The following is a 25,850-nucleotide window of genomic DNA, read 5'->3' on the forward strand; positions in this document are numbered from 1 at the left end:
GTTGTAGAGTTCAAGACAAGGCATCCTGTGTTAATACAACAGCTAAAAAAAAATTGTCATAAATAGATAAACACATTTGCTTAAATGTCCAGACAAACATACAATACTACATTAGTGTTGCACTCAGGTTCAAAGTGAAAACGTACTGTAACACACTGACAGTTTTTTTTTTCATGGTTTAAATACATAATATTGGAAAATATACTCAAATCTCAGTAACATTACACATTTGACCCCAGCATGATAAGACACAAACTACACTCTTACAGAAATCCTCCTAGCAAGATCATTTAGAGCAGCAGAAACTACTTTTCCCAGCAGAGCAGTGGCAACTTCAACAGAACTACAAAAAGACTTAATAGTGCAACTAATAGATCCCAGAGAAAGAGAATGCAGAGGAATAAGGCTGTGGGAATGTCGTCTAGAACCTCCATCCTGAGTTTCTGATTGGATGAAAGCCTTGTTACAAAGTGCCTTATGTCTCCCCTACTCTGGACACTTTTCATTTAACAACATTGGCATGCTCCGGAGAGCTTCTCGACAGGAGAGGGGGGGGGGAAACAATCCACCTGGGGCTACAAGCACGTGTCTATTCAATATGAATGATTGTTCAGTTCATCTCTCTCTGGCATGTTGGCACAGCGACTCCCGGGTCTGCTGTCATTCGTCGGTGTCATCTCCTAAGTGGTGGTTTCATTGGCTGGAACAGCAGATGGGCGGGGCTTAGAGCGTCGACAGCCAAGCACAGCGTCATGGACCGTTGGGAACACCATCTCTGGAGTCATGACGCCGGTGAAGAACTGCAATCTGTCCATCTCAAACAGTAGGTTTCCTGGTTAGAGAGCAGAGATCACAAGATCACATCTGGGTTTTCATAGTGATAGCATTTGATCATTTTTTTTACATTAGTCTTTACCATACTATTAAAAAGGAACCTGATTACAGCCTTGCAAAAGTACGTATCTAAATAAAGCCGCTACTTGCTGTTAGTGGACAATAAAAGAGATAAATTATGACACATTATTATTGATCCTCCATATAATTATCAGCTCTATGCCTTGTATTATGCCATTATGCTACAAACAGTGGTGTGCAAGTCTTGACTGTACCGTCTGCGGTGAAAGAAGAACATTAGCTACTGTGGTGGCTGATGGGTAACTATACCATCAAAGCCCCATGCATATAAAAGTAAACAGTGACTACTATTCATAAAAAGGGACTGTTTTCTAGATGTCCAGATTCAATAAATGACAGAAACCTGCTACTGCTGGACTACAGTTGTGCTTAAAAAACAAAACAGATAAGAGTCAGTGATTACTTACTGCTGCAGCCGGCTATGACCACTCCAACATCCACCGCTGCATATTCTTTAATAACCTGTGGAGGACAGACACTGATTCACTCACTGAGGGTAAGAAAACCTAATCCAGCTAAGTACCTGTTTTTACAAGCATTCCACAACAGCACAGGAGTATAACTTAAAGGAATACTTCACCCATACGGAACCAGCGTTCTATCATTATAAAATAACTATTATAATATAATGAATGAGGTTTTTCTTCCCTCAGTCTTCCCTTAGTCTTCCCTTGGCCCAGCTGTCCTGTTAATCCTAACCCTTACTATGATGTCACAGTAAGGAAACTGTAGGGTTAGACAGTGAGACCATAAAACACTCTTTCTGCCTTTTCTCTGGCTAAGATGATCCAATTAAATTTTTTTTGCACATTTATACTAAATAGGATCTCCGAGTTCAATACACCTTCATATTCCAACTGGTGAAGTAGGGCTTTAAAGAGCTGCATGTACTGTAAAGTCCGTACTTGTTGAAGCTAGCTTCTGCTAATACAAAAATATATATAAAAGCACCTGTTTGATGGCTTTGGCTCCCACTGAGTCTATGAAGCTAGCGGGCGTCCAGTCCAGTATGATGGAGTGGACACTGCTGAGAGGTTTGAGGCAGAGGGCTTCCTCCACGTCTGTCTCACTTTGTCTGTCCCCTGGTCCACCGTTACACTGCTCTCCCTCCACAAGGTTAAGGGACAACACCTCATGGGTCACTCCCTTATCCTTGTACTGGGAACCAAGCAAAGAGGCACATTTTTAACAAGTTCATTCAAGCCAAGAGGCATTTTCAAGTCGTAATTTTTGAGTATATGTTTTGATACATGGGCAATGGTGGAAATGGCCAGGTTTTGTACTGTGGAGAACCTAGACTACTTGGGGTGGGGGGTTGACAGCGGACATGAACATAAGTTAATAAGTAATAATCTAAGATGTTTTTTTACATGAAAAGAGATTTTAAAAGAATAAAAAACTAATTCTAGTGGAATTATTTCCATTCATCGCACCATAATGTTGGATATTCTTTATGTGAGAGTAAAGACATGAATTTTATTTTCTATTTATTATTAGAGATAGAAAATAAATTGATTATTATTATTGTTGCGGCTCCCTCTGCATGGCAGGCGATGATCCTACTCTCCCGTGGCCCGGCTCCGCCATTGTGGGATCCTCTTCTCCTGTCACTGTGCCCGGGCCCGTGTTAGCCATACCCAACGATCAGTGGAGTCTACTTGGTGCAAAACCTAAGCTGGCAGCGACTGTCAACAAAGGGGATGGACAATTCCCGCTGAGCTCGACCCCTGTTAAACCGATAAATTGGTTAACAGCCCGCAAGGGTAAACATTGTGGTCGTCCGCGGACTCCCCCAACACCGCAGCGCCTGGAGCTTGGCAACAGATTCGAAGTTATGAGCCTACAGGAGTTTCCATCAATGGCAAATGGCTCTAGCTCTCCTCCCCGGTTCCAGCCACGTCCAGTTGGCCACGGTTCACCTGTGGACAGGGATACCACCACTGCCCTGGCACGCGCCACCACGTCCTACCCCTCCACTGTTCCGATACCCGCCGCCTCCTCTTCCTCCGCTGTCACTTCGCTGCCCGCCGCCGCTTCCTACGCCGCCGCTGTCTCCTCTCCACCTGTGGCCGGTGTTTCCCAGACGTCTCGTCGTTCCAACACGGGAGAGAACCGACGCAGGATGCTGCAGGATGCCATCATCAGACGATCAGAAGGATCCACCAGACGCCCGGCTCAACCTACGCAACTTTGCCGCTCTGGACCGCGGGCATCAACACTGCAGGCTAATGATCCAGCCCGGCCTTCACCTGGTTGCTCTGCAGCGCAGCAGGGCCGAGCAGCGGAGCTCCAGTGCCTCCTCATTGGCTCATCCATGGTCCGACAAGTTCTCCTGCCGAGGGCGGAGACCTTCTGCTATCCCGGTGCCCAGGTATCCCACATCAACTCAGTGCTACCACACATTATCCACAGTAATCCCGCTGCATCTATGGTCGTGACACATATCGGCTCAAATGACCATAAGTCAGAAAAGTCAGAAAGTCTTAAAACTGATTTTAAAGCCCTAATCGATTCCGTCCTGACCGCTGGGAAACAATGTATCGTCTCTGGTCCCATTCCTTCCCCTCGATTTGGTGACATCAAATTCAGCCGCGCACGCCAACTTCATGTTTGGCTCAAACAGTATTGTCTCTCCATGGGCATTCCCTTTGTCGACAATTTTAACGTTTTCTGGAACAGACCGTCTTTCTTTGCCAGCGATGGTGGAAATGGCCAGCATTTAAACAAACAAGGGAAACATCTTCTGGCCAGCAATATGCTCTTAACAATAAAATCGGTTCCTAGCGTCACTCCTCTTGCAAACTCTGTCCAGCATGATTGACTATCTCCACACCTGGTCAGTCAAGAGGTAGTTAGCTCACGTGACACAGCCTCCATGACCACTAGTCCCCATGCATCTAGCGCCCCCTCCAGGCCTGGAACATCCATTACTATAAAAACTCACCCAATCCCTGTATGTCAGTCTGTCAGATCATCATTAATCCCTCCTCATAGATCTTACAGGTCACGCCACAGACCACTTGGGATTACAAGTAACTTGAAAAATGTACCTATTATGTGTAATAGGTCAATTGTGTTGGACCACCCCGCTGTTGATAACCTGGACATGAGCATATCAAAGCTAAACTCACCAAACATCCTCAAAACAAGAAAGGGTTTGGGTTTTCTTCACTTAAACATAAGAAGTTTGCTTCAGCACAATAAATTAGACCATGTTAACATCTTAGTATCTCAGGCTGACCCAGATGTCTTGGTTCTGACTGAATCATGGTTGAAGAGCAGTACACATGACTCTATGGTGGCAATAAATGATTATAGTTTATTCAGAATAGACAGGACCACACGGGGTGGGGGAGTGGCTGTCTATGTTAAATCACATTATTCTGTATCATTACTACATGCTGTCTCTGTTCGAAGCTGCTTTGAATTTATTGCTTTGGAATTGTCTTTATCGTTAAATGATTGTTTTATTGTAATTGGTGTGTACAGGCCCCCTTCAGCAGTAAATAGCTCCTTGAGTGAGCTAGCACATTTAATCTCTCCATATGTAAATAGAGAGGTCATTATGATGGGTGATTTTAACATTGACTGGCTTTCTGGTGCCTCTGAGCCTTTTAAAGAAATATGTTGCAACCTAAATCTTACACAAATAATAACTGAGCCCACAAGACCTAATCTAAAAAACCCAGCAAAATCAACTTTGATCGATTTAATATTATCAAATCAAAGCAATAAAATAGTTTCTGCTGGTGTCTTTGAGCTTGGAATCAGTGATCACTGCCCGGTGGCCTGTATCAGAAGTATTCATCTTAAAAAATCTCAACCCAAAATCATCATTAAGCGTAATTTTAAAGGTTTTAACGAGCAAGCATTTTTAAATGAACTCTATCAAAGTGACATTCATCTCACAAGTGAAATATCTGATGTGGAATTGGCCTTAGAATTTTTCACCAATACTTTCTCCTCCATTTTGAACAAGCATGCACCCCTTAAAAAGCACAGAGTAAAAAATAGATCAAACCCCTGGTTCACAAATGAATTGTCCGATATATTTGCAGAGAGAAATAAAGCATGGTCCCTAGCTAGACGCTCTGGTGAAAACTCCAAGTGGACTGCTTTCAGACAAATCAGAAATAGGTGCATATCCATGGTTAGGAAAGCTAAATCAGACTACTACCTCGAACTAATTTCAAACTGCTACTCCAACCCTGCACTATTTTGGAAGGCTGTGAATTATAACAAAAACAATTCTAGCACTGTTCCCAGTCAGTTAAAAATAAATGATCAGATTTTAAATGATCAGAAAGAAATTGGTTTAGCTTTCAATAAACACTTTATAGCTGCTGGTAAACTCTTTCACAATGGAGTATCTACGCCTTCTACGCCTACCACCACGAGAAATAAAAATAGCATACCACCTGTCTCTAAAACTCCTCTTTTCAGCCTTGTTCAAGTCCCAACAAGTATTGTTATAGATGCGCTTCTTGCCATCAACCCCAGGAAGTACATGGGAGAGGACAATTTGGACCCATTTTCAATAAATCTCTCTGCACTTATCATATCAAAACAAATAACCCATATTTTTAATCTTTCCATCTCCTCTGGTATTGTTCCTAAAGTCTGGAAAAAAGCTCACGTCATTCCATTACATAAAGGGGGTGACAAAAGTGATCTTAACAATTACAGGCCAATTTCCAAACTCCCATGTCTGGCAAAAATTCTAGAATCAGTCATTAATACTCAGTTGAAATCCTTTTTATCCAGTGCTTCCATTTTGAGTCCATTTCAATCTGGTTTTAGGGCAGGCCACAGTACTGTATCTGCTGTCACTTTGGTCTTAGACAACATTGTTACAGCTATCGATAAAAAAATGCACTGTGCAGCACTTTTTGTTGATCTGTCAAAAGCTTTTGATACAGTCATATGAAAAAGTTTGGGAACCCCTCTCAGCCGGCATTATAATTGACTCTGCTTTCACACAAAAAAGATAAAAGTGTTATGTCTTTAATTTACCAGGAACAGCTAAGTACTGGGATGTTTTCCAAACAAAGATTTTTTGAAAAGCAGTATTTAGTTTTATGAAATTAAATAAAATGTGAAAAACTGGCTGTGCAAAAATATGGGAACCCTTGTGGTCTTGCTGATTGTAATGCCTGTAACAGCATGTAAAACTGAGGACTTTAAACACAAAATTGGTTGGATTATGTTGTTAAGCCTTGAACCTCATATAAAGGTCTGTTTAATCATGATAAAAGGTATTTTAGGTGCCTAAATGCAAGTTCTACTTCTCTTTGACTCTCTGCAGAAGTGAGGCAGAATGCGATCATCAAAACAGCTCCCAAAAGATCTTAAAAACAAAGATTATTCATTGTCATGGTTTAGGGGAAGGCTACAAGAAGCTTTCCCAAAGGTTTCAATTGTCAATTTCTACTGTAAGGAACGTTGTCAGGGAATGGAAGGACACAGGCACAGTTGCAGTTAAACCCAGGTCTAGCAGACCAAGAAAAGTACAAGAGCGGCATATGCGGCGGATTGTGAGAATGGTTGCACACAACCCAAAGATCACCTCCAAAGACCTGCAAGAACATCTGGCTGCAGATTGTGTATCTGTACATGGTTCTACAATTCAGTGCAATTTGCACCAAAACATCTGTACGGCCGGGTGATGAGAAGGAAGCCCTTTCTGCGCCCACGCCACAGATACAGTTGCATGGAGTATGCAAAAGCTCATTTAGACAAGCCAGATTCATATTGGAAGAAAATGCTTTGGACTGATGAGACAAAAATTAAGTTATTTGGTCTTTATAAAAAGCAGATGTTTTGTTGCAAATTGCGCTGAATTGTAGAACCATGTACAGATACACAATCTGCAGCCAGATGTTCTTGCAGGTCTTTGGAGGTGATCTGTGGGTTGTGTGCAACCATTCTCACAATCCTCCACCTATGCCGCTCCTGTTTTTTTCTTGGTCTGCCATGCCTGGGTTTAACTGCCACTATGCCTGTGTCCTTCCATTTCCTGACAACGTTCCCTACAGTCGAAATTGACAATTGAAACCTTTGGGAAAGCTTCTTGCAGCCTTCCCCTAAACCATGACAATGAACAATCTTTGTTTTTCAGATCTTTTGGGACCTGTTTTGATGATCCCATTCTGTCTCACTTCAGCAGAGAGTCAAAGAGAAGTGCAACTTGCATTTAGGCACCTAAAATACATTTTCTCATGATTAAACAGACATTTCTATGAGGTTCAAGGCTTAACAACATAATCCAACCAACTTTGTGTTTAAAGTCATCAGTTTTACATGCTGTTACAGGCATTAAAATCAACAAAACCACAAGGGTTCCTATATTTTTGCACAGCCAGTTTTTCACATTTTATTTTATTTCATACAACCAAATACTGCTTTTCAAAAAATCTTTGTTTGGAAAACATCCCAGTACTTAGCTGTTCCTGGTAAATTAAAGACATACCACTTTTATGTTTTTTTTGTGAAAGCAGAGTCAATTATAATGCCGGCTGAGAGGGGTTCCCAAACTTTTTCATATGACTGTACTTTAGATCACCATTTGCTTTTAGAGAGGCTGCATGAAATTGGTTTTGATTATTCTACATGTAGCTGGTTTAGGGACTATCTCTCTGATAGACAGCAGTCAGTTAAGCTGGGAAGCTACCAAACTGAGTTTTTAACAGTTACAAATGGTGTTCCGCAGGGCTCAATTTTAGGTCCAGTCCTATTCACAATTTACATCAATAACATTGTTTCATCACTACAAAACTGCCATGCCCATTTGTATGCGGACGACACAGTACTGTATTGCATTTCTGATTCAGTGCAACAATCTGTTCAGAACCTACAGAGCTCTTTTAACACCCTGCAGAACTGTCTAGTGGACCTCAGGCTTGTCCTTAATATAGAAAAAACAAAATATATGTGCTTTTCCAGAGCAAGAATTACACATTTTAATGATCTTATTATTCACACAAATAATGGATCTCATATTGAAAGAGTCACTGAATATAAATATCTTGGCATCTGGATAGATGAAAAACTCTCTTTTACATTTCACATAAAAAATCTTGTCTGTCGTCTCCGACAAAAGAGTGGCTATTTTTATAGGAATAAAGCCACCTTCCCGTTGTTCAGTAGGAAAAGGATTATTGAGGCAGTTTTTATGTCTGTCCTTGATTACGGTGATGTGGTTTATCGGCATGCATCTCGTTCATGCCTTAAACTCCTAGACTCTGTATTTCACTCTGCTTTGAGATTCATTACAGGAGATGCTTATGATACACACCATTGTGTTTTATATGAAAAGGTTGGGTGGTCCTCCCTTAAGGAGAGACGTGATGCACATTGGCATATTTTTATATATAAAGCTCTGACTGGAAAGCTACCACTATATTTGACAGAAATGCTGCTTATTTCAGATGGGCTTTATCAAACCCGCTCAACTGACATGCTCATGTTATATGTCCCCTATGCCCGGTCTGAGCTTGGTAAAACCGCTTTTAGCCATAGTGCCCCTGACTCCTGGAACAGCCTACAACATACAATTAAAATAAATACACTCATAACTGTTAACCAATTTAAAATTATTATTTTGAATCAGCCCCTATACACTTGTAACTGTTTTAATTAGGCTATTATGTCTCTCATTCAATTGATCTGAATGTTTTAAATTGTTGTTGTCTGTGTGTGTGTGTGTGTGTGTGTAAACTTGTTATGTATTCTCATTGTATATTGTGTATCTGTACAAACTCGACGTCATTGTAAAAGAGGGTCACCCCTCAATTGATCTTTCGAGGTTAAATAAAGGAAAATGAAAATGATATTTCCCCCTGATTTTATTGATAAATAGTATAACAGGACTTAAACAAGCTAAGTATGCTACTATTCTCTGCTCTCCTCTCTCTCTAAGGGACAAATAGAACTAAAAAATAAACTTCAAATATGAAAATAGAATTGAAGTGGATTGCTATCAGTTTGATTATAAACAGTTGAGCAAAAATGTGGAGTGGTTACTGAATAGGCTAAAATATAGCAGTATCTAGTAGTAATCAATATAGTAAATATGTACAGAGCAGCGTCAAAACCGTATGTACACTGTCTGTACATACTGAACAAATATTTCAGCTGCGTGTGACCGACAGGTGAACCATTCTACAGGTACATACTGTACATTCGGCTGTGTACCGTGCAAACAGGACAGGGAGAGACAGGAACAAAGAGGACTCACCTTGGCACAGATCTTCAGTGGAGAGCTGTGGCTGCCGTTGGCCTTCTCTATCTGTTTCTTTTGGGCTTTCAGGGCGGCTTGTAAGTGCACAGGGTTTACTCCAGTCTGTAAGCACACCAACAATGGTTGCGAACATGTCAGTGGAACCTTTACTAGAGTAAGGCAACGCAAGGCAAGTTTATTTATATAGCACAATTCAGACACAAGGCCACTCAAAGTGCTTTACAGGGGCAAGATTAAAATACACAACACACATCAGAAAAGCGAATGAATAAAACATTTAAAAGCGAATGAATAACATTTATATAAAATTAAAGGTTAAAATGGAAACAGAAAAGTATTCAGAGTTGATTCAAAAGAGCTGAGAGTTGCAGCAGACCTCAAGTTCTCTGGGAGTTTGTTCCAGATATTTGGTGCATAAAAACTAAAAGCTGCTTCTCCTCGTTTAGTCCTAACTCTGGGGACTGTAAGCAGACCTGTCGTAGAGTAGAGCTGCTCAAAAGGACATTATACTTTATTTTGAGCTTGGATACGGTTCCAAATGTTAACCTGCTCAGGAAAGTAACATGCATTTTTTTTTTCCCAATCGCTGGTTTTTGTTGTAGCATTTTATTTTAAAAAAGGTGTTTGATTTATTAAATGGAAAGATAAGACAGTTTTTGATTGTCTTGTTGGTTTGGCTAAAAATGAGAGAGCCACTCAGTACAATAATGAAATAAATGTAATGAAAACTGATGAGGGAAAACATCCACCCCAATGGAAAGGGAGTGCTGCAATCTAACTATAACTTCATTCATTTCAAATGTCCTGCTATTTATTTCCCTGTGTCCGGTCAAAGAGCTTGGACCTATTGACTCCACCACCACGGTCCCAAACCAACATCATGTGGCATCTTTCATTATCCAGATTGTTTTGTTAAATTGTACGTGTGTCTATGTTAAGTTGTTTGTGTGTCTATGTTAAGTTGTACGTGTGTCTATGTTAAGTGTCTATGTTAATATTCACCTGTACTAAGATTCTAAAGAAAATATTCTATTACATATTGTTTTTAGGTTTGACTCTGTGACATTAGCAAATAGTTGACATGGCTTTTAAGGTCAGGTAGACCGACCCCTTAGCAGAGTTCGCTTAGGGCCAACGAGATGTTTTACAGTTCTTTATAAACATACAAAACACACGCACACACACACACATACATACATACATACAAAACACACACACACACACACACACACACACACACACACACACACACACACACACACACACACACACACACACACACACACACACACACACACACACACACACACACACACACACACACACACACACACACACACACACACACACACACACACACACTGACTGACTCCCACAGGCAGTGGTGTAGTGGGGGGTATACGCAGGTATACGGCGTATACCCACTTATTTTTCAGGCGACATTGCGTATACCCACTTCTAACGGCCGCGACTGCGGGACTTGTTGCCACCCGTCCGGTTTTCCCCGAAATTGTTCTCTTTTTTTCACCAGCTGTCCCGGGAAAAGAAAAATCTCTCCCGGGACACAATTTGTCCCGTTTTTTGGGGAAAATGCCAGAACCTCATTTGATTTCCTTCGTTCAGTAGTTCAGGCCTTTTCACACGGGCCGAGGCGTTTGTTTCGCCCACTAATGCATTCTCAATAGAGAGGCGAGCGGGCAGAGAGAAGGCGGCAAGCGTGCAGGGGCGGTCTTAACGATCTCGGGGCCCGTTTCAAGACCCTGTGGGGGGCCCCCACATTTTTTTTTCTATGAATAATGCTTGTGCATGCTCCCCGCAAAAATAAAAAAGATTGTGGAAACCAGTTGGTTCATAGACGGATTATGAGATTTAAAGTAAAATGCATCAATCTGATGCACTTTCAGAGGAAAATTTAGATTTAAATCAAATCTTGAGCTGCAGAAGGAACATTATTTTTCTTAAACAGGCAGCACTCTTTACTCTTCAACTGTAAAAACATTTCAGTAGATTGGTCTGCAGACCCATGTTATATGATGGAGGGGCCCATTGCAACAGATACAGGGTGGAAAGCTACTTTTTATGAACAGTATAGAATTTACACGTATAAAGCTTATTCCTGTATGTGTGTGGGGGCCTTAGAGGCCCCTTATGAAGCCCATAAGACATAGCTAATAATGCTTTTGTTTTGCACTTGCTTTTCTATTTTTCACCTGCTAGGGGCCATGATGATTTATTTCCTATTCCTTTTTGGACCCTAGGCTGTTATTGACATGAGTGACTGAGCTCTTTGACAATGCGACATGTAAAGTTACTATCAGTATCTCTGGCTTAGGGCCCCCCTGAGCCCTTGGGCCCCTGGGCCTGGTTGCATGCAGTTTTCTTCTCAAAGTGCACCAGATTGATGAATTTTACTTTAAAAGGTTGCATTTTTTTCTTCCGGGGGAGCATTCCCCCTGACCCCCCTAGAAGGTCCAGGGTCCCCACCTACGTCTCCCTATTTAGCCTACTGTGCAAACAGTGATGGTCCGGCAGACCGTAGCGGCAGTCAGCTGTCAGGACAGTGAACCCCCCTCCCCCCCCCCCCCACTCGCACTAATGGCTGTAAATGGAGCGGACACGGAGGCTAAACATATAGCCGTTCTGCCAGCTACGCTCTCTAATATCTTATAGGCTATTCATGCATTAGGCCTGTGTTGGACCACTACTCAGGAGTGGCTGTGTGAGGCAGCGCAATTATGGGAAATATAGGACCGGCAAAAGCGGATGCGCGCGCAGTACAACTTAGAGTATACCCACTTCTCCAGGCACCACTACACCACTGCCCACAGGGTCTAGGATTACCTTCTCCTTGAGTGCGTTCACATACAGGTCACTGTTGGCAAAGTAGATTGAAGAGTTGGAGTAGAAAATCTTAATCCCCTCGTATTCAGTGGCCTGGGAAGAAAACGGCAGTGGCAGACGTTCAGAGTTCACACCAACACACTCCGTGGGAAATGTTTAGCCTTGGGTTCAGACATTCTAGCGTTCTAAACAGATACTCACCTCTTCATACTCATCCACATCACAGTACAGGCCTGTGCCCGGAACATGACCCAGGACGCCACTTTGAGGGCTGGAAGACCAAAAGGAAAAAAAGGTCAGGAAAACTGGGTGTTAACAGCTCAACTCATCTCAATCTTAAGACACTGAACTTAAGCTGGAAACAACAAGTTAGCCATCTCAGGGGCAAAATAGCCAGGAGTATTTCTATACTGTGGAAAGCACAACATGTTTTCAATCAAAAGGCTTTACTAACATTATACTGGAGTTTGGTTTCCCCACATCTGCTTTACTGTGCTGAGGTGTGGGGAAACACTTACAAAGGTAAATTGCACCCCTTGGAGATTCTTCAAAAAAAAGCAATAAGAATTATATACCAAGCCAATTACAGGGCACACACTAATAACTTCTTTATTGAAGGTAGAATTCTCAAATTACGTGATTACCACACCGTACAAATTATTTACAAGGCTTCAAAAAAAAGCCTTCCTAACAGTTTACAAGTAATGTTTGAAGAAAGAGGAGTTTCACATGATTTAAGAAGAAAAGGAAAATTCACTGAGAAAAATATACGGACCACACTTAGATCCTTTTCGATTTCTGTAAAGGCCAGGACACACCGGCCAGATAATCGCCGTCGTAGTGTCGGTAGGGGGTCGGGACACGAATCTGTTTGGTGTGTGCCGTGACGTCGGCCGACGTAGAGGTCGTCGGGCTTGTTTTGAGCCGACTGTCTTTCATTTGGAGCAATTTGATTGGTGGAGGGCTAGCGAATCAGTGAAGCCCGGAAGAGAGGCGGGTAGCACAAACAGCTAACAACAGCTAGCCATCGTTTTAATGTGTTTGTTCGTTTCGTTTTGAGAGTACTCACATGCATCAACCCTTGTTGACTGCTCGACACCATGCTCGACACTCTCTGCTAAAAATTGTGCTCTTATGGTCCATAAATATAAATACGCATTTATATCTATGTTTATGCTCTAGAGAGCTGTCCCATCATTTCCGGCTTTCGTATTTTTTCGGGCCACAATAAAGATTAGCGCCGCCTGCTGTTGTAGAGACATTACGTCCCGCGCAAGCGCAGAGCGTACGGAAAATAAGCAGTCGTCTCGGTGTGTTTTTTGGCCGCGACGGGAAGACTGGAGCTTCCTGAAACGGCGACTCCATTTTTTGGGTTGTCGGAACGAGTCGGACTGGTGTGTCCTGGCCAGGGTATTAAGCTGTGGAATGAACTTGATAAAGATGTCAAAGGGAGTTGCAGTTTGCGCAATTTCAAAACACGCGTCTGTTTTTTTTTTTTCCTTATTTTTTTTATTGTTTGTTTTATTTTATTTTTTTATAATTTTCTGAAACAATAACTGTGTATCTGTGTATCTAAATCCGAATCTGATGAAAATGGGGGCGGGACCTGATAAGCCTTTGGCTTCTTCCGTCACCCTTCAGACAACACAAAGTAAGATGTATGAAGATATGAAAGAGAAAATTGTGTATTGGTGGAATTGTCCGAAAGAATAATAAATAATATAAAATAATAATAATAATAAACCACGGCACGCAAGCCAGATCAAGGTTTACCATGCCGCACCAAACTGGGCTGCTCAGTGGAAACAACCAGGCATACATTTATTCAGTGAATAAAAACCCATTCAGACTTAACACAAGCAGCTTATTACAAGTACCTCTGTGTTCTGTAGATGACCGTTAGTATGGCGAAGGTGATGGCAACCAGGAGGCCGTAATCCAGACCCAACAGCACAGACGCTACGAATGCTACCAGCCAGATGGCCTGAGAGAGAGAAAAAAGGGAAGAAACTCAATATAATATATATTATTACTGAAAACAAAGTAGTACTGCATGAGAAGGCTACATCCTCATTTTGAGAGGAAATGAAACGTTTTGTTTCACTGAAAAAAAAAATCTCTGACATGTGATGTAATGTAAGATGGAAGAGGGGAACCACATTTCCTCTGACAATGATCTATTGGTATCTGAAACTCTACTCTACTACTTTGTATCTTTCTCAACAATGTTAAAAAGTGTCTGTACACTCAAATTAGAGAGGGGATTAAAGGTGTACAATCACACCATGGATTCTTTTTCCAGGGTGGACCATGGAGGTAAACTGAACACTGATTACATTAATTGCCATGTATTTTCTTGTCCTTTCTTAAATGTGTCTGGGGGAGGGGGGGGGGGGGTTTGTCTTGCACCTGAAAAGACACATACAAATGCCCTCTACTTAAATGAATAGGCACAGTCTCTAACACTATTACACACTCAAGTCAGTGATGTGTTGAAAAAGCCTCCAGTTTAAATCAGAGCCAATCACAAAAGTGTGAATTGCTGCCTTTAGACCTACACTTCAAAGCAACATTTGGATATTGAGTTTGACTTTGGCGGACTGACCAGTTCGATCTTGCTGGTCCTCCACAGAGTAGGAATGTCCCTGAACTGTTTGAACATGCCCAGCAGGTTGACCATGATGATAGCAGCCAGCGCAGTCTGCAGAAACAGAGCGGAAGAACAAACCATTTAAGAGAAACACATTAGAAAAAAAAGACTCCGAGCGGCTTTTGAATTCATGATGCATTAGCTGCCTTGCGTGATTCGATCTGTGTACCCGTGGAGCTGTCGGACCATTGTTTGTTCAAACAGACTGATAGGGAAATAAAAGTGTCCGCGGCGCCACCTGTGACGCCCATTAAGCTGCCAGACAGGAAGCAGTGCATCATCATGTTTTAACAGCATTACCCACCTGAGGGAGAGGCTGGAAGACAAAACCAATGGCCACCACTACCAGCAGCACCACCATAGACGCCAGCAGGCCTGCAATCTACAAACACAGCGATAACTGTCAACGTTATCTCTGCTATTAATCATGATTTTACAGCATCAATTTAAATCAAGTCAGACTCCTGTAGTGAAATTGTGTATGTGTGTGTGTGTGTGTGTGTCACCTGTGTTTTTCCACCAGTGCTCTCCTGCACCAGGCTCCTGGACATGGAGCAGGTGATGGCGAAGGTTTGGAAGAAAGAGCTGACGAAGTTACACAGACCGAGGGCGATCAGCTCCTGAAACACACAAAAGGATTCGGGGTTTAGGACATTAAAGTTAATTCAATGGAATTTAAATGTGAACCTGTTGTACATCTAGTTAGACAGTGAATACATACGCTACATTCGCTCTATTACAATATCAAGCTTGTTCTTGAAAATAAATCTTTGTCCCAAGTAATTCTGTTTGGGATATCTTTAGCCACTCTTATCCCCTGCCTCGATTACAGAAAAGAAACCAGGTTTTATCTTTTAGAAAGACGTTTGATTAAATGGACTTTTTAAAATGGAGGCCAACTGTAGCCCGGTTGCTTAGCGTGCGTGGCCTATGACAACGTTACTTCAGCCCTTTGACTCATCAGCAGCTCCTCACGTGTCCACACTCACCTGGTTGCCGTCCACGCTGTAGCCGTGCTTCAGGGCAAAGGTCTTGGCCAGTGAGATGCCCATGGAGAATCCTACAATGGCCACAGCGAAGGAGTCAGTGACCAAACTTGGCAAGAGAGAGAAATTTGGGAGGGCAGGAGGGAGAAGCCTGGAAAAACACAGAACAGAACTCCAGTAGCACATGCAGAACAAGAAACAAGCCCCCCAAAGAAATGACAAATGAATAATAAAACCTACCCTGTTGGTATCTTCCCCACCACGTCCACCTGGTACTGGTTGGATAAGGACATGCCGTAGGAGACGCCCGTGGACACGATCACCACGATGATCTCTCCAGGGATGGGGATTGGCAGTTTCTTCTTGAAGCGCTCGTTGAGGTCTTTGATCCCGTAGAGGAAGACCAAGCAGCAGACGCCCAGGATCAGCGTGGACACATTGGTGCTGGTGATGTCACTGAATACCGCCTGGACGCTCTGAGACAATGAGAAAGAGGAGCTTTTATTTTACTGTACCAAGCACACAACAAAAACAGACCCAGAAATAAAAAGGTAATAAAATAAAATGTTCCAATCAAAAAGATAAAATAAAAGATATTTCGTGGGGCATTTTTGCCTTTTATGAAGAGTAAAATACTAGAGAGTAGACAGGAAACATAGTTTGCCAGTTTGAATTGAACAGGTATCCATGCGATTATGTGTCATGCACTGTAACAACTCAGATTACCAAGGTGCTCCAATATTTTGGTTGATGGTGATATTATGCCAAAAAATTATTAAGGCTCTGCCTTTTGGAGACAAAGAAATTGGAACTACAGTAGATGAATTTGCAAAATTTTTGAATGACTTCATTATTTTTAACAATGGCTATATGACGTATGTATATGGTCTTAAAATAGGATTTTTATTTCATAGTTAAAAAACCATATTAAAAAAAACAGACTATGAAATTTGTCCTTTTTTTAATAGAAAATGGAATTTGGATCGGTAAGTGTATTGGTGGCCTCAGTCCGTTAAGTGATGAGTGGATTGCAGCCATATTGGACCAGATATGGTTATGGGATCAGTCCCATCCCTACGCAAAACTCACATAAATAGCAGCGAGGGGCCCGCTGAAGCGCTGCGTTTTCACCCCCAGCAGGTACTTGAGCTGAGAGACCACCACATGCACGGCTGCTGCTGTGGTGAAGCCTCGCACCAGGGGCTCGCTGAGGTAGATCGCCACAAAACCAAACCTGAGAAGACCTAGGACAAACTGGAAGAAATTAGAAAAATATTTAAGAAAGCAAGAAATAGGAAAAGGCTAAATGGTTTGGTTTCAAATATAAACATTGAATGAAGGTGTGGATACATAAACAGTGGTTCCCATATCCTGCTGCTTTGGGTAAACAGTGATTATTTATTTTTTTGAGCGTGAGAAGATTTTGCCAGGCTGTATCACTTTACTGTGACACAACACAGAACAGAACATCAGTTTTCAGTGTGTGGCTGAGTGTGACGGTTGTTTTGGAGGCTGACCTGGATGATTCCCACCAGGGTGGTGAGCACCACGGCCACCTGCACCCTCCGGGCATCACGTGCCTCCACGTCCAGGACTACAGACGCGTTGGACCCGTTGGCAGCCATGACGTAGAACATGGAGTCTGGAGCCTCCCTCACCGCAACACCCCCGATCATCAGACTTATCACCGCAAAGGTGCCTGAAGATCAAAACACATGAGAGGAGCACTTTGTTTACAGCTGACTCGTGGGAGTACCTCCTATTCACCCGGCTTGGTTCTGTACAGTTACAGTAGCATTATTATTCTGTGCTTTTCAGAGGACATCTTGCCCAGCACTTCAACAGCTGCCCTGTTTGCTCCCTGCCAGAGGTTAAAGGTCCCCCATTACGAAAAATGCACCTTTTCATTAGTTTTACAACAGTAATATGGGTCCATGGTGTGACTAGAGACTCCCAAAGTATGACTCCCCATTTCAAACCTGAAAATGAGCATGTGTGACCTTTAAGAGATCAACATTTCCACAGCGACCTGCTAACTAGACAGTATTTTGGGCATATTCCATTTTACAGTGAAGCCAACATTCTTCCTGTTGTCCACTTCAGATCTTTTGTTTAAAAAGGTTGAGCAGGTGTGTTTTATAGTTACTTGCCCTTTAGTCAGATGGGCTTTAAAGTTCAGTGCTGACATTGGACACGACTAGTTGGAGCCAATTCCTGGAAAGAAAGTAGTCAGCTGGGTGGGGAGAGGGGTCATCCAAATTTCACAATCCTACTGCTCACGTCAACTGTGGACCGCAGAGAGCACATCAAACCTCCTCTTATTCTGGATTAATTGAAGTGTGTGAACCTTTAGCGAGAGATGGTTGGCAGTTTGAGTTCATCTTCCTGTTCTTGGCACTGACTGTGGAGAGCAACCTGGCTGAGTGAAAAGACCACTGACTGCCTTAATGTACCACCATTCATTTAGACTAGGATAACCATTTAACATGACAACATGGGCCTGGACAAGGATACATTCCTTTCAAATATTGTTGCAAACGCTTGGTAGTACTATGAAAAGATGAAGCCCTGTTGACATTGGCAACAGTTAACTTATGTCCAGTGAACTTTTTAACAAGTGGACCTCTTCGACTACATTATTATTCTTAAAACTTTTCTCATCTCAAAATCATACAAAAGTGAAATATGCTCTTTTAACCAAGTCTTCTTCCAAACCCCAAACACACACCTTCCTACAGGAATGTGTTTCTATAGAAAGAAAATGTATGTGAAGCTTGGCTCTGCATTTGAACATTATGCCAAATGTCCACTGTATATCATTGGTTCAGACACTCTTATCAGTGTTTGCCCTCACTACAGAAAAATGCAGAGAAGCAACACCTAAACAAACACAGTCCTATGTCAAACACCATTTCATCTGACTCATGGAGGACCTTAGTCCTACAGACAGTATCACCATGTCCAGTGTAACACTCTGGTGCATGATATGAACCCTCATGCACTACACATTTTTTGGTGTGTGTGTCCCTTTGAGTGCAAATGCCATCTTGCCCAGCATGTGACCAGCTGCACAATAAATCGTCCTTGCTCTCTGTCAAAAGGGATCATGATTTCCACCGCAACCTGCAATCACAATTGCGCCGCTGATGTCAGATGAGGACACGGTTCACACATTGGAGTGAAAAAATGTCCTTCACACACACTGTCTTAAAGGCCTACTTCACCGGTGGGAATATGTAGTATAAATGTGCAAAAAAAAAATTAAATTGGTTCATCCTAGCCTGAGAAAAGACAGATAGAGTGTTTTATAGTCTCACTGTCTAACCCTACATTTCTCTTACTGTGACATCACATGTAGGGTTAGACAGTGAGACCATAAAACACTCTATCTGCCTTTTCTCAGGCTAGGATGAACCAATTTTTTAAAAAATTGCACATTTATACTACATAGGATCTCAGAATTCAATACACCTTCATATTCCCACCGGTGAAGTAGGCCTTTAAAGAGAACTTGGTGTTTTAGCTTTTTCATTCAGACGAATATCTAACTTGTTGAGATAGTTAATTGATAGACAAAACTTAGAGCAGTATTGTGCCACTGACCGACTACAACTTAACAGCATACAGCACAGGATCAGGACACCACAAAAATCCCTTTTCTAGAAATATTAGTTTACAAATGTTCATCTCTTTCTGAATCAAATGATCTTTAATGACATGCACATAATAAAACATCGTCAACATTTTTTTTTAAAACCAAAAAAAATCAATGGGAGATAGTAGGGGTGGGAATCTCTTGGCACCTCACGATTCGATTCCGAGGTCAATGATTCGATTCAAAATCGATTCTCAATACATCTCAATGCAATTCTTTTTTTACGTACATAGTATACCTATGTGTGATTTTCAAAAATATATTTATATACACATCTGAGTTTGCTACTCAGAGTTTGCTAATCACTTCCTACTTTTGTGATGATCCTTAAATACAATCAACAGATGAATTACCTTCTCTAATATTGTATTAGAGAAAAAGCTTTTCTTGTCACAAATATGACTTTCTATGAACAGTGCAATAATCAATGCAGCTTTCAACACAATATGGAAGTATGTAAAAACTAAACCGATTCAGTTTAATTTTCTTTCTACTCTTGTGAATCATGTTTCTATAGGATTTCTATTCTATTATTTTCTATGTCATTTCAACACATTGTGTAAAAAGTTTGGCTTGGAATTCAGCTCTCATACAAAAACGTAAACAGACACAAAGCCAGTGCAGGTCATATGGGTTTGCTGCTCTCTGCCCTTTTGTCGCCACTTTTAACAACTCGCACTTGTGTGGTGTGCATGCGCAGTGGCGCAGGAAATACTAATATTAAATACTAGTAAAAAGTATTTTTTTAATTTTTATAAATCGATTATTAATTTTTATGAATCGATTCGGAATCGTTCGAGAGAGAATCGCGATTAATCGGAAAATCGATTATTTTTCCCACCCCTAGGAGATAGTAAGATCGAGGGTGGTTCCTTTCAGACCCAGTGCTTACAAACATGTTTCATTAAATGAAAATCAGCCTGTGACCATTTTATACGGCACATGTGCAAGTGAGAATGGAAAGCTATAGAGACAGCCATTTGACAGTAATGTAGTGAGGGAGCAGAGCCAGGCAAACAGTCTATTGCAAAATGCATTGCCAAAATCTATAATGTTATCTTGGTGAACCATAGCCACGAGTACATAAGGTAACCAAAAAAAAGGGCTGCTTTAAGTTTCTTGGGCTGCTTTGATTTTTCTTTTCAACCTATCAAAGCTTGTTTTTGAAAGGGGGATTTATAGCCCAAAAGCTTTATTTTAATTGCTCACCCACTGATATGTGCCTGGACGTGCCAAAGAAGGTGTAGAGCAGGACTGGGTAGAATGAAGAGTATAGGCCGTAGACTGGAGGCACGGCCGCCAGCATAGCATAGGCTAGACCTGTGGAGCAGAGGAGAGGAGGGGGGGGGGCATGTCAATACAGTTTACAGTACACTGTCCCAGAAGCCAAGCCATTGCATCACAACCTCAGAGCTGCAGTGATAGTAAAACAAACACAGTGTGAAGCCGAAAGCGGAGCCTCAGGAGTTGGCAGTCGGCCATTCCCACTATTTAACCCATTCTAGGTGACAAGCGTGTTGCTACTGTAACCCAGTGACAAAAATGGGTTAACATAAATAAATAAATGCCCATAACCCCGTTGATAAGATCATCATAATACATCATTATATATGCTTATTTAGTTATTATTTTATTTCCATCATTCCTATTCACTTAAATAGCTTGTCAATCAATGTTGGTCTTGCATTGAGGCGGTTGATTGGTTATGACAAGGAATAGAGACTGCTCATTGGATGGTTAAGTTAAAGCGGCTACGAGTAACATTTAAATATCTTTTAAACAGCCTCATGTTTCCTCTGATAATCATAAATTACCTTTAACAGCAAACGGGACCATCAGTGCAAAGAAAGACGTTTTTATATAGTTTTTATTACTGCTTTTGGTCTGGTCGCACACCCAGTCCGATTTTCGGTTCGCTCGTGCAGGCTCTATGGTCACATATCCGTATTGGTTGCAGATTTCAGTGTGGCGCTGCAGCGTGATTTGAGAAGCCTATCCCTCTAGGTGAGGGAAGGGGAGCGGGAGCCTTGTTTGAGACAGTTATTTGTCGTCACAATGACTGGTAACGAGGCTGAACCATCAAAGAAAAAAAGAGAATGCAATGAAGAAAAGCGAAAAGAGAGAGTGACTACGGGCGGGACGAGGACGTTGCCAAGCAACGTGTATACAATTTCACGAGAGCGAAACTAGACTGTTTACTCCTAAATGAATGAGCGGTTGGTACTAACACAACGTTTGCTTTGCTTCACCATCATCAGATAACCATTATCTGAAATAGTCATTATTTACATCAACAACACAAACACATTACCTCATCGTGATCCATACAAACTGCCGTCTCTCTTTCATTCGCTTTCTGTGAGGACACAGCTCCGTGAGAGAGGGTAGTTAGGTGACGCTGCTGCATCAACTCATTGCAATCAGGTGTGTACTGACTGGCATTAGTTGATGCAGTGTCAAAACCACTCTCACGGAGCCGAAAAGAGTCCTCACACTTTCAACACACGTACATGCACTATATTGCGCCCTTCTCAGTTCACACTCGCGCGCCTGGCACGAGCATTTGCGACAGCGGGCGTCGTAAAAATACTACCGCTTTTGTCCAAAGGGGACGCCAACGTGCCATCTTACTCGTTGTGCCTTTAAGTTCCGCCTCCATGACAGAAAAAAGAAAACTTCAACAGAGAATGAGACGATATTGATGCACACAGAGATAAAATTGATTTATAAAAGTTAAACTGCAGACGTGAGTGAGGCTAGAGCGTATGCCTTCGTGTTGTCTGTCTGAGGAGTTGGAGGACGGCCCGTGTGTCGGAGGTTAACTGTTTCTAGCATTGTTTCGGTGAGTTTTAAGAACTTGGGCTATGGCTATTTATAGTAACAGGTGTTCCCTGCCGATACGGCTAATGCTATTTATAGCACAGACCTGTGTTGCCTGCCGATACATGGCTAATGGGCTAATATAATTACTGGTGTGTTATCCATGTGTGTTATATAAAGCATGTGGTTTCTTTATTCATGTACAAATAAGTGTTAATGCTGTAGTTAAAGCAGCCTTTGTTGCATTTAAAGAGTAAAAATAAGTCATAGTTACATTATTTTATCACAGTGCTTGATTTATTCATTTTTGTATTTTGATTTGGGCAATATGCTGAAAACATGCAGTGTAGCTGTGACATTGTGCACAGTTAGTGTTAATATTAATATGTAGAATGTTTGAAGGGACAATTGAACATTTGTGCTATATGCTTAAATGTAAATGTGAGGTTTATGATGGATATCATATAGTTCATGTTTTGAAAATGAGATAAGAAATGTTTAATCATAATTCATGGTTAAAATGCTAAAAAATTCATAAGTTGATCACTATTGAATTACAGTAGAATTTGGAACTGAGTTGTGAATATTCATAATGGCCATAAGTGATTTCATGACTTACAATAGTAATAGCCTTGTTTTGTACAGGCTGGGTTTTTTCGTTGGATTAAATTGGATTCTGAATTCTCCTGGACAAAGGAGATGGCGAGCTACCCTTGAACCATCGAGCAGCTTCTCATCCAGAGGAGTTGGAACTGATAAGCAATTCAGAGGAACATCTCAGAGGAGTTGGAACTGATAAGCAATTCAGAGGAACATTTCAGAGAAGTTGGAACTGATAAGAAATTCAGATGAACACTTTAGAACCTTTCAAGCAATCTGTGTATTTCACTGTGAGATATTGTCTGTTAAATTGTCTTATATAAGAGAGGAAACTTTATTTTATTTTCTTGTGACAAAGCGCTCTTTGGGAGTAAAAGTTAATATTTACAACATATTTTGTCTGGTGGTTTCATGTGTCGTCAATGGTTTATTCACTCAGCTCCTCCCGAACCTAGAGCAACTGTTCTTTACCTAAAATAGGGTTACCACGGTTACACTACCAAACAAAGCATTGGAATACATAGCATTACTGGCTTTAACTTAATGTTCTTAGGCATTCATGTAACATAAATGAATAGTGATAGTCATGTTTCTGGGGCTGCAGGGCACTGACCTTGAGGGAGCTGCACCACTCCTGTGCTGAGACCTGAGACCACATCTGAGAACAGGTACTGCTTGACCGGATAGGATGGCAGCCATGTTAGAATGGGCAGGAAGCTGAACACTGCCGCCCTGGCCTTCTCTGATGAACACCTATGAAAGGAGACAGGTGGATTGGCTTATCATTTAGCAATAAAAAAATAATAATGAAGACTTTTCATGCATGAAATGTAGCAAAAACCTTTTAGTGGTGCTGAAATGATGAGTTAACAACTGACTAGAATGTATCACTAGTCAATCTATTTATTTTGTTCATTTATTCTTCGTTTAGGTAAATTACCGTTAAGTGCATTGTCAAACTGAAACTGAATCCAGCTCTTAAATTGTAGGCTTCTGCTTTGCACAATTGTTCTTCAGACGATGCAAGATTGGAAGATTGATTATACCACGTTGGGTTTTATTTGCGGTGGGCGTTTTCACTTTTTCTGACATTTGATAGACTTAATGATTAATCAGCCCGATGAAGAAGGAAATACATCAATCATTAATCAATTAATGATTGATGATGTAATAAAACACCAAGCATTCATAATGGGAATGGGCTACTGTACAAACAAAGAAAAGTAAAGTCTTCCCAACTGAGCAAATTTGGGGCATTTGAGCATATCAACTACATGTTTGATCCATTATTAAAAGTATTGTCGATGGTGATGGGTACATCTCGATCAAATCTATCAGTTAATCAAATGCATATTTCTCAAATATGTTCTTATGAAAAAGTATATCTTTTGCATCCATTTTTTATTTTAATTTTTTTACACATGAAAAAATTTAATTATGTGATTGTGTTCTATTTAATATGTATTTCTACTTCCTTTTTGAGGGACAGTAAATTGTGGTAAGTCTAAAAAACGCACCTGAAGTGGTTTGCCAGCCTCTGTTTGATGGTGGTGGAGTTGTCTTTGCGGTTGAGGAGCTGTGTCCGGAGCAAGCCTTCATGGTAAACCGGACGCTCTATCCTATACATGGGCTGACTTTCTTCCTCTTCTTCCCGCTCCATGGCAGCAGAGCTCATGGTATTATTCAGTCAGAGTGTGTGTGTGTGTTTCTATACAGTGAATTTGCTTATCTCCCCCACTGTTACTTCCCCGTCCTTGCTCTGGCCGGTATATCCTCATTCCTTTCACGGCTCAGACTTCGATTTGTCTATCAAATACGGCAGGTTTCCTAGTAGAAGAAAGAGAATCGTTTTTTTTTTTTGTCAAATTTAGCCTACATGGCACAACAACGTCCCTGTTCCACAATCTATGGAACCAAGAACACACAGGATAAGGCAAATTAGCTTATTTGTTTTGCATTGGGTGTACAATTTGTCAGTTAAACTGTGTTACTGAATAAGTTAACTGCCATGACATGTCAAGTAGGCTACGTAGGGTTTCAAGTACAATGTGTATTCAACTGTGTCATCTCCACGTTTAAAAAAATATCTTCGTGACGAGAAACAAAAAAGCTAGCCTGAAATAAAAGTGACTGATCACTGATCCCGAAAAAATGATGCTTTTTGGAGACATTAACCGATAATGTTACCTACATGTCACAGTATTCTCAAACTGACACAGACACGCGTAACCAGACATATTCTCTTGTTTATTAGTCAGTTTCCTATTATCGTTATAAAATCAAGCAAATTAATTTTTAGCAGCTTTATAGTCTTACACTCAAGCCGCTGACCCGACCAATCACAGGCGTGACAGCTCTCCTGATTCAATCAACCCTGACGCACAAACTGTTGAGGGTCTCGAGTCTTCCCCTTTTCCTCTCCGTAATTACACTAGCTAGCTTACACGATATCTGACAAAGGACAAACAGTGAATACATTAAATATGTTAAAGGTAAAAATAATTATCTAGCAGTCACTTTCGGGTTAAAAAATATTATATATATTATAACCAGTATTTCAATTCTACTTCTCCTCGCAATGACAGGAGAGGCTGTTCTCCACGGTTAAGCTAACATAAAGATGCTAGTGAAGACATGGTACTCACCTCCGGCCTTCTCCAGCTCCTTCAGGGATGATGCCCGGCCCAAGGGCAATATCAGACGGTTGACAGACCTTTGGAGTTAAAGTTTAACCAGGGGCAACGTCCGTCGAGGATACGAACGTAAAGGCAGCCCCTTGTTATCATTCACCATAGATAGCCTGTGTTTGAAGGATGGCTTACTCCACGCTGAAATTCCTGTTCACCTTCCGGGCTAGCTCGCGCATGCGCTCCTCTACTGTCACGTTTGCAGTCCCAAACGTAGCCATGGTTTCCCCATTGGTTTCCCTTGCTAGATTTACAAAGCTTTCCAGAATGGGTTTCAGTTTAACCTATATATTGAAACTATAAATTCGATAGATGTTGGCGTTGTGTTAAGTCACATGTGGTTTATGGAAAAAGTGGCAAATGTGTACTTTCTAGGTTAGCCATGTAGGCCTACAGAGGCAGATAACAGCCATGGTGCCCACTTGATTTTGATCCTGTTATCGAGATGACAAAGTTT

General features: G+C 41.4%; 1 protein-coding gene across 2 annotated transcripts; it reads right to left on the minus strand.

The window, feature by feature from the left end:
* Positions 1-89: 89 nt before the first annotated feature.
* slc26a5 (solute carrier family 26 member 5) lies at positions 90-25,518 on the minus strand. Of its 2 annotated transcripts, XM_080051232.1 has the most exons (18): positions 25,352-25,518; positions 24,224-24,533; positions 23,320-23,459; positions 20,496-20,606; positions 17,149-17,330; positions 16,721-16,885; positions 15,872-16,107; positions 15,635-15,782; positions 15,152-15,265; positions 14,950-15,027; positions 14,601-14,696; positions 13,873-13,979; positions 12,197-12,266; positions 11,996-12,088; positions 9,152-9,256; positions 1,867-2,073; positions 1,323-1,377; positions 90-832 (listed from the first exon to the last, which is right to left on the minus strand). In XM_080051232.1, the coding sequence occupies exons 2-18, from the start codon at positions 24,379-24,381 to the stop codon at positions 681-683; spliced, it is 2,217 nt and encodes a 738-aa protein (XP_079907358.1). In that variant the 5' UTR covers positions 24,382-24,533; positions 25,352-25,518; the 3' UTR covers positions 90-680. The 2 variants fall into 2 exon arrangements, with proteins under 2 accessions (XP_079907358.1, XP_079907359.1); XM_080051233.1 differs by lacking the exons at positions 23,320-23,459; positions 24,224-24,533; positions 25,352-25,518 and adding an exon at positions 22,726-22,805.
* Between the last annotated feature and the right edge of the window lie 332 nt (positions 25,519-25,850).

Source organism: Ammodytes marinus, assembly GCF_949987685.1.
Source record: "Ammodytes marinus genome assembly, chromosome: 22".
NCBI classification, from domain to species: domain Eukaryota; kingdom Metazoa; phylum Chordata; class Actinopteri; order Uranoscopiformes; family Ammodytidae; genus Ammodytes; species Ammodytes marinus.

Excerpts from the sequence above, each read along its gene's own strand:
- slc26a5 (XM_080051232.1), bottom strand. The coding sequence starts at position 24,381 with ATGAGCTCTGCTGCCATGGAGCGGGAAGAAGAGGAAGAAAGTCAGCCC. Across the intron at positions 20,607-23,319 it reads AGTGGTGCAGCTCCCTCAAG|GTCTAGCCTATGCTATGCTG; the intron begins GTCAGTGCCCTG and ends TCTGCTCCACAG. Across the intron at positions 17,331-20,495 it reads GTCCAGGCACATATCAGTGG|GCACCTTTGCGGTGATAAGT; the intron begins GTGAGCAATTAA and ends TTTGATCTTCAG.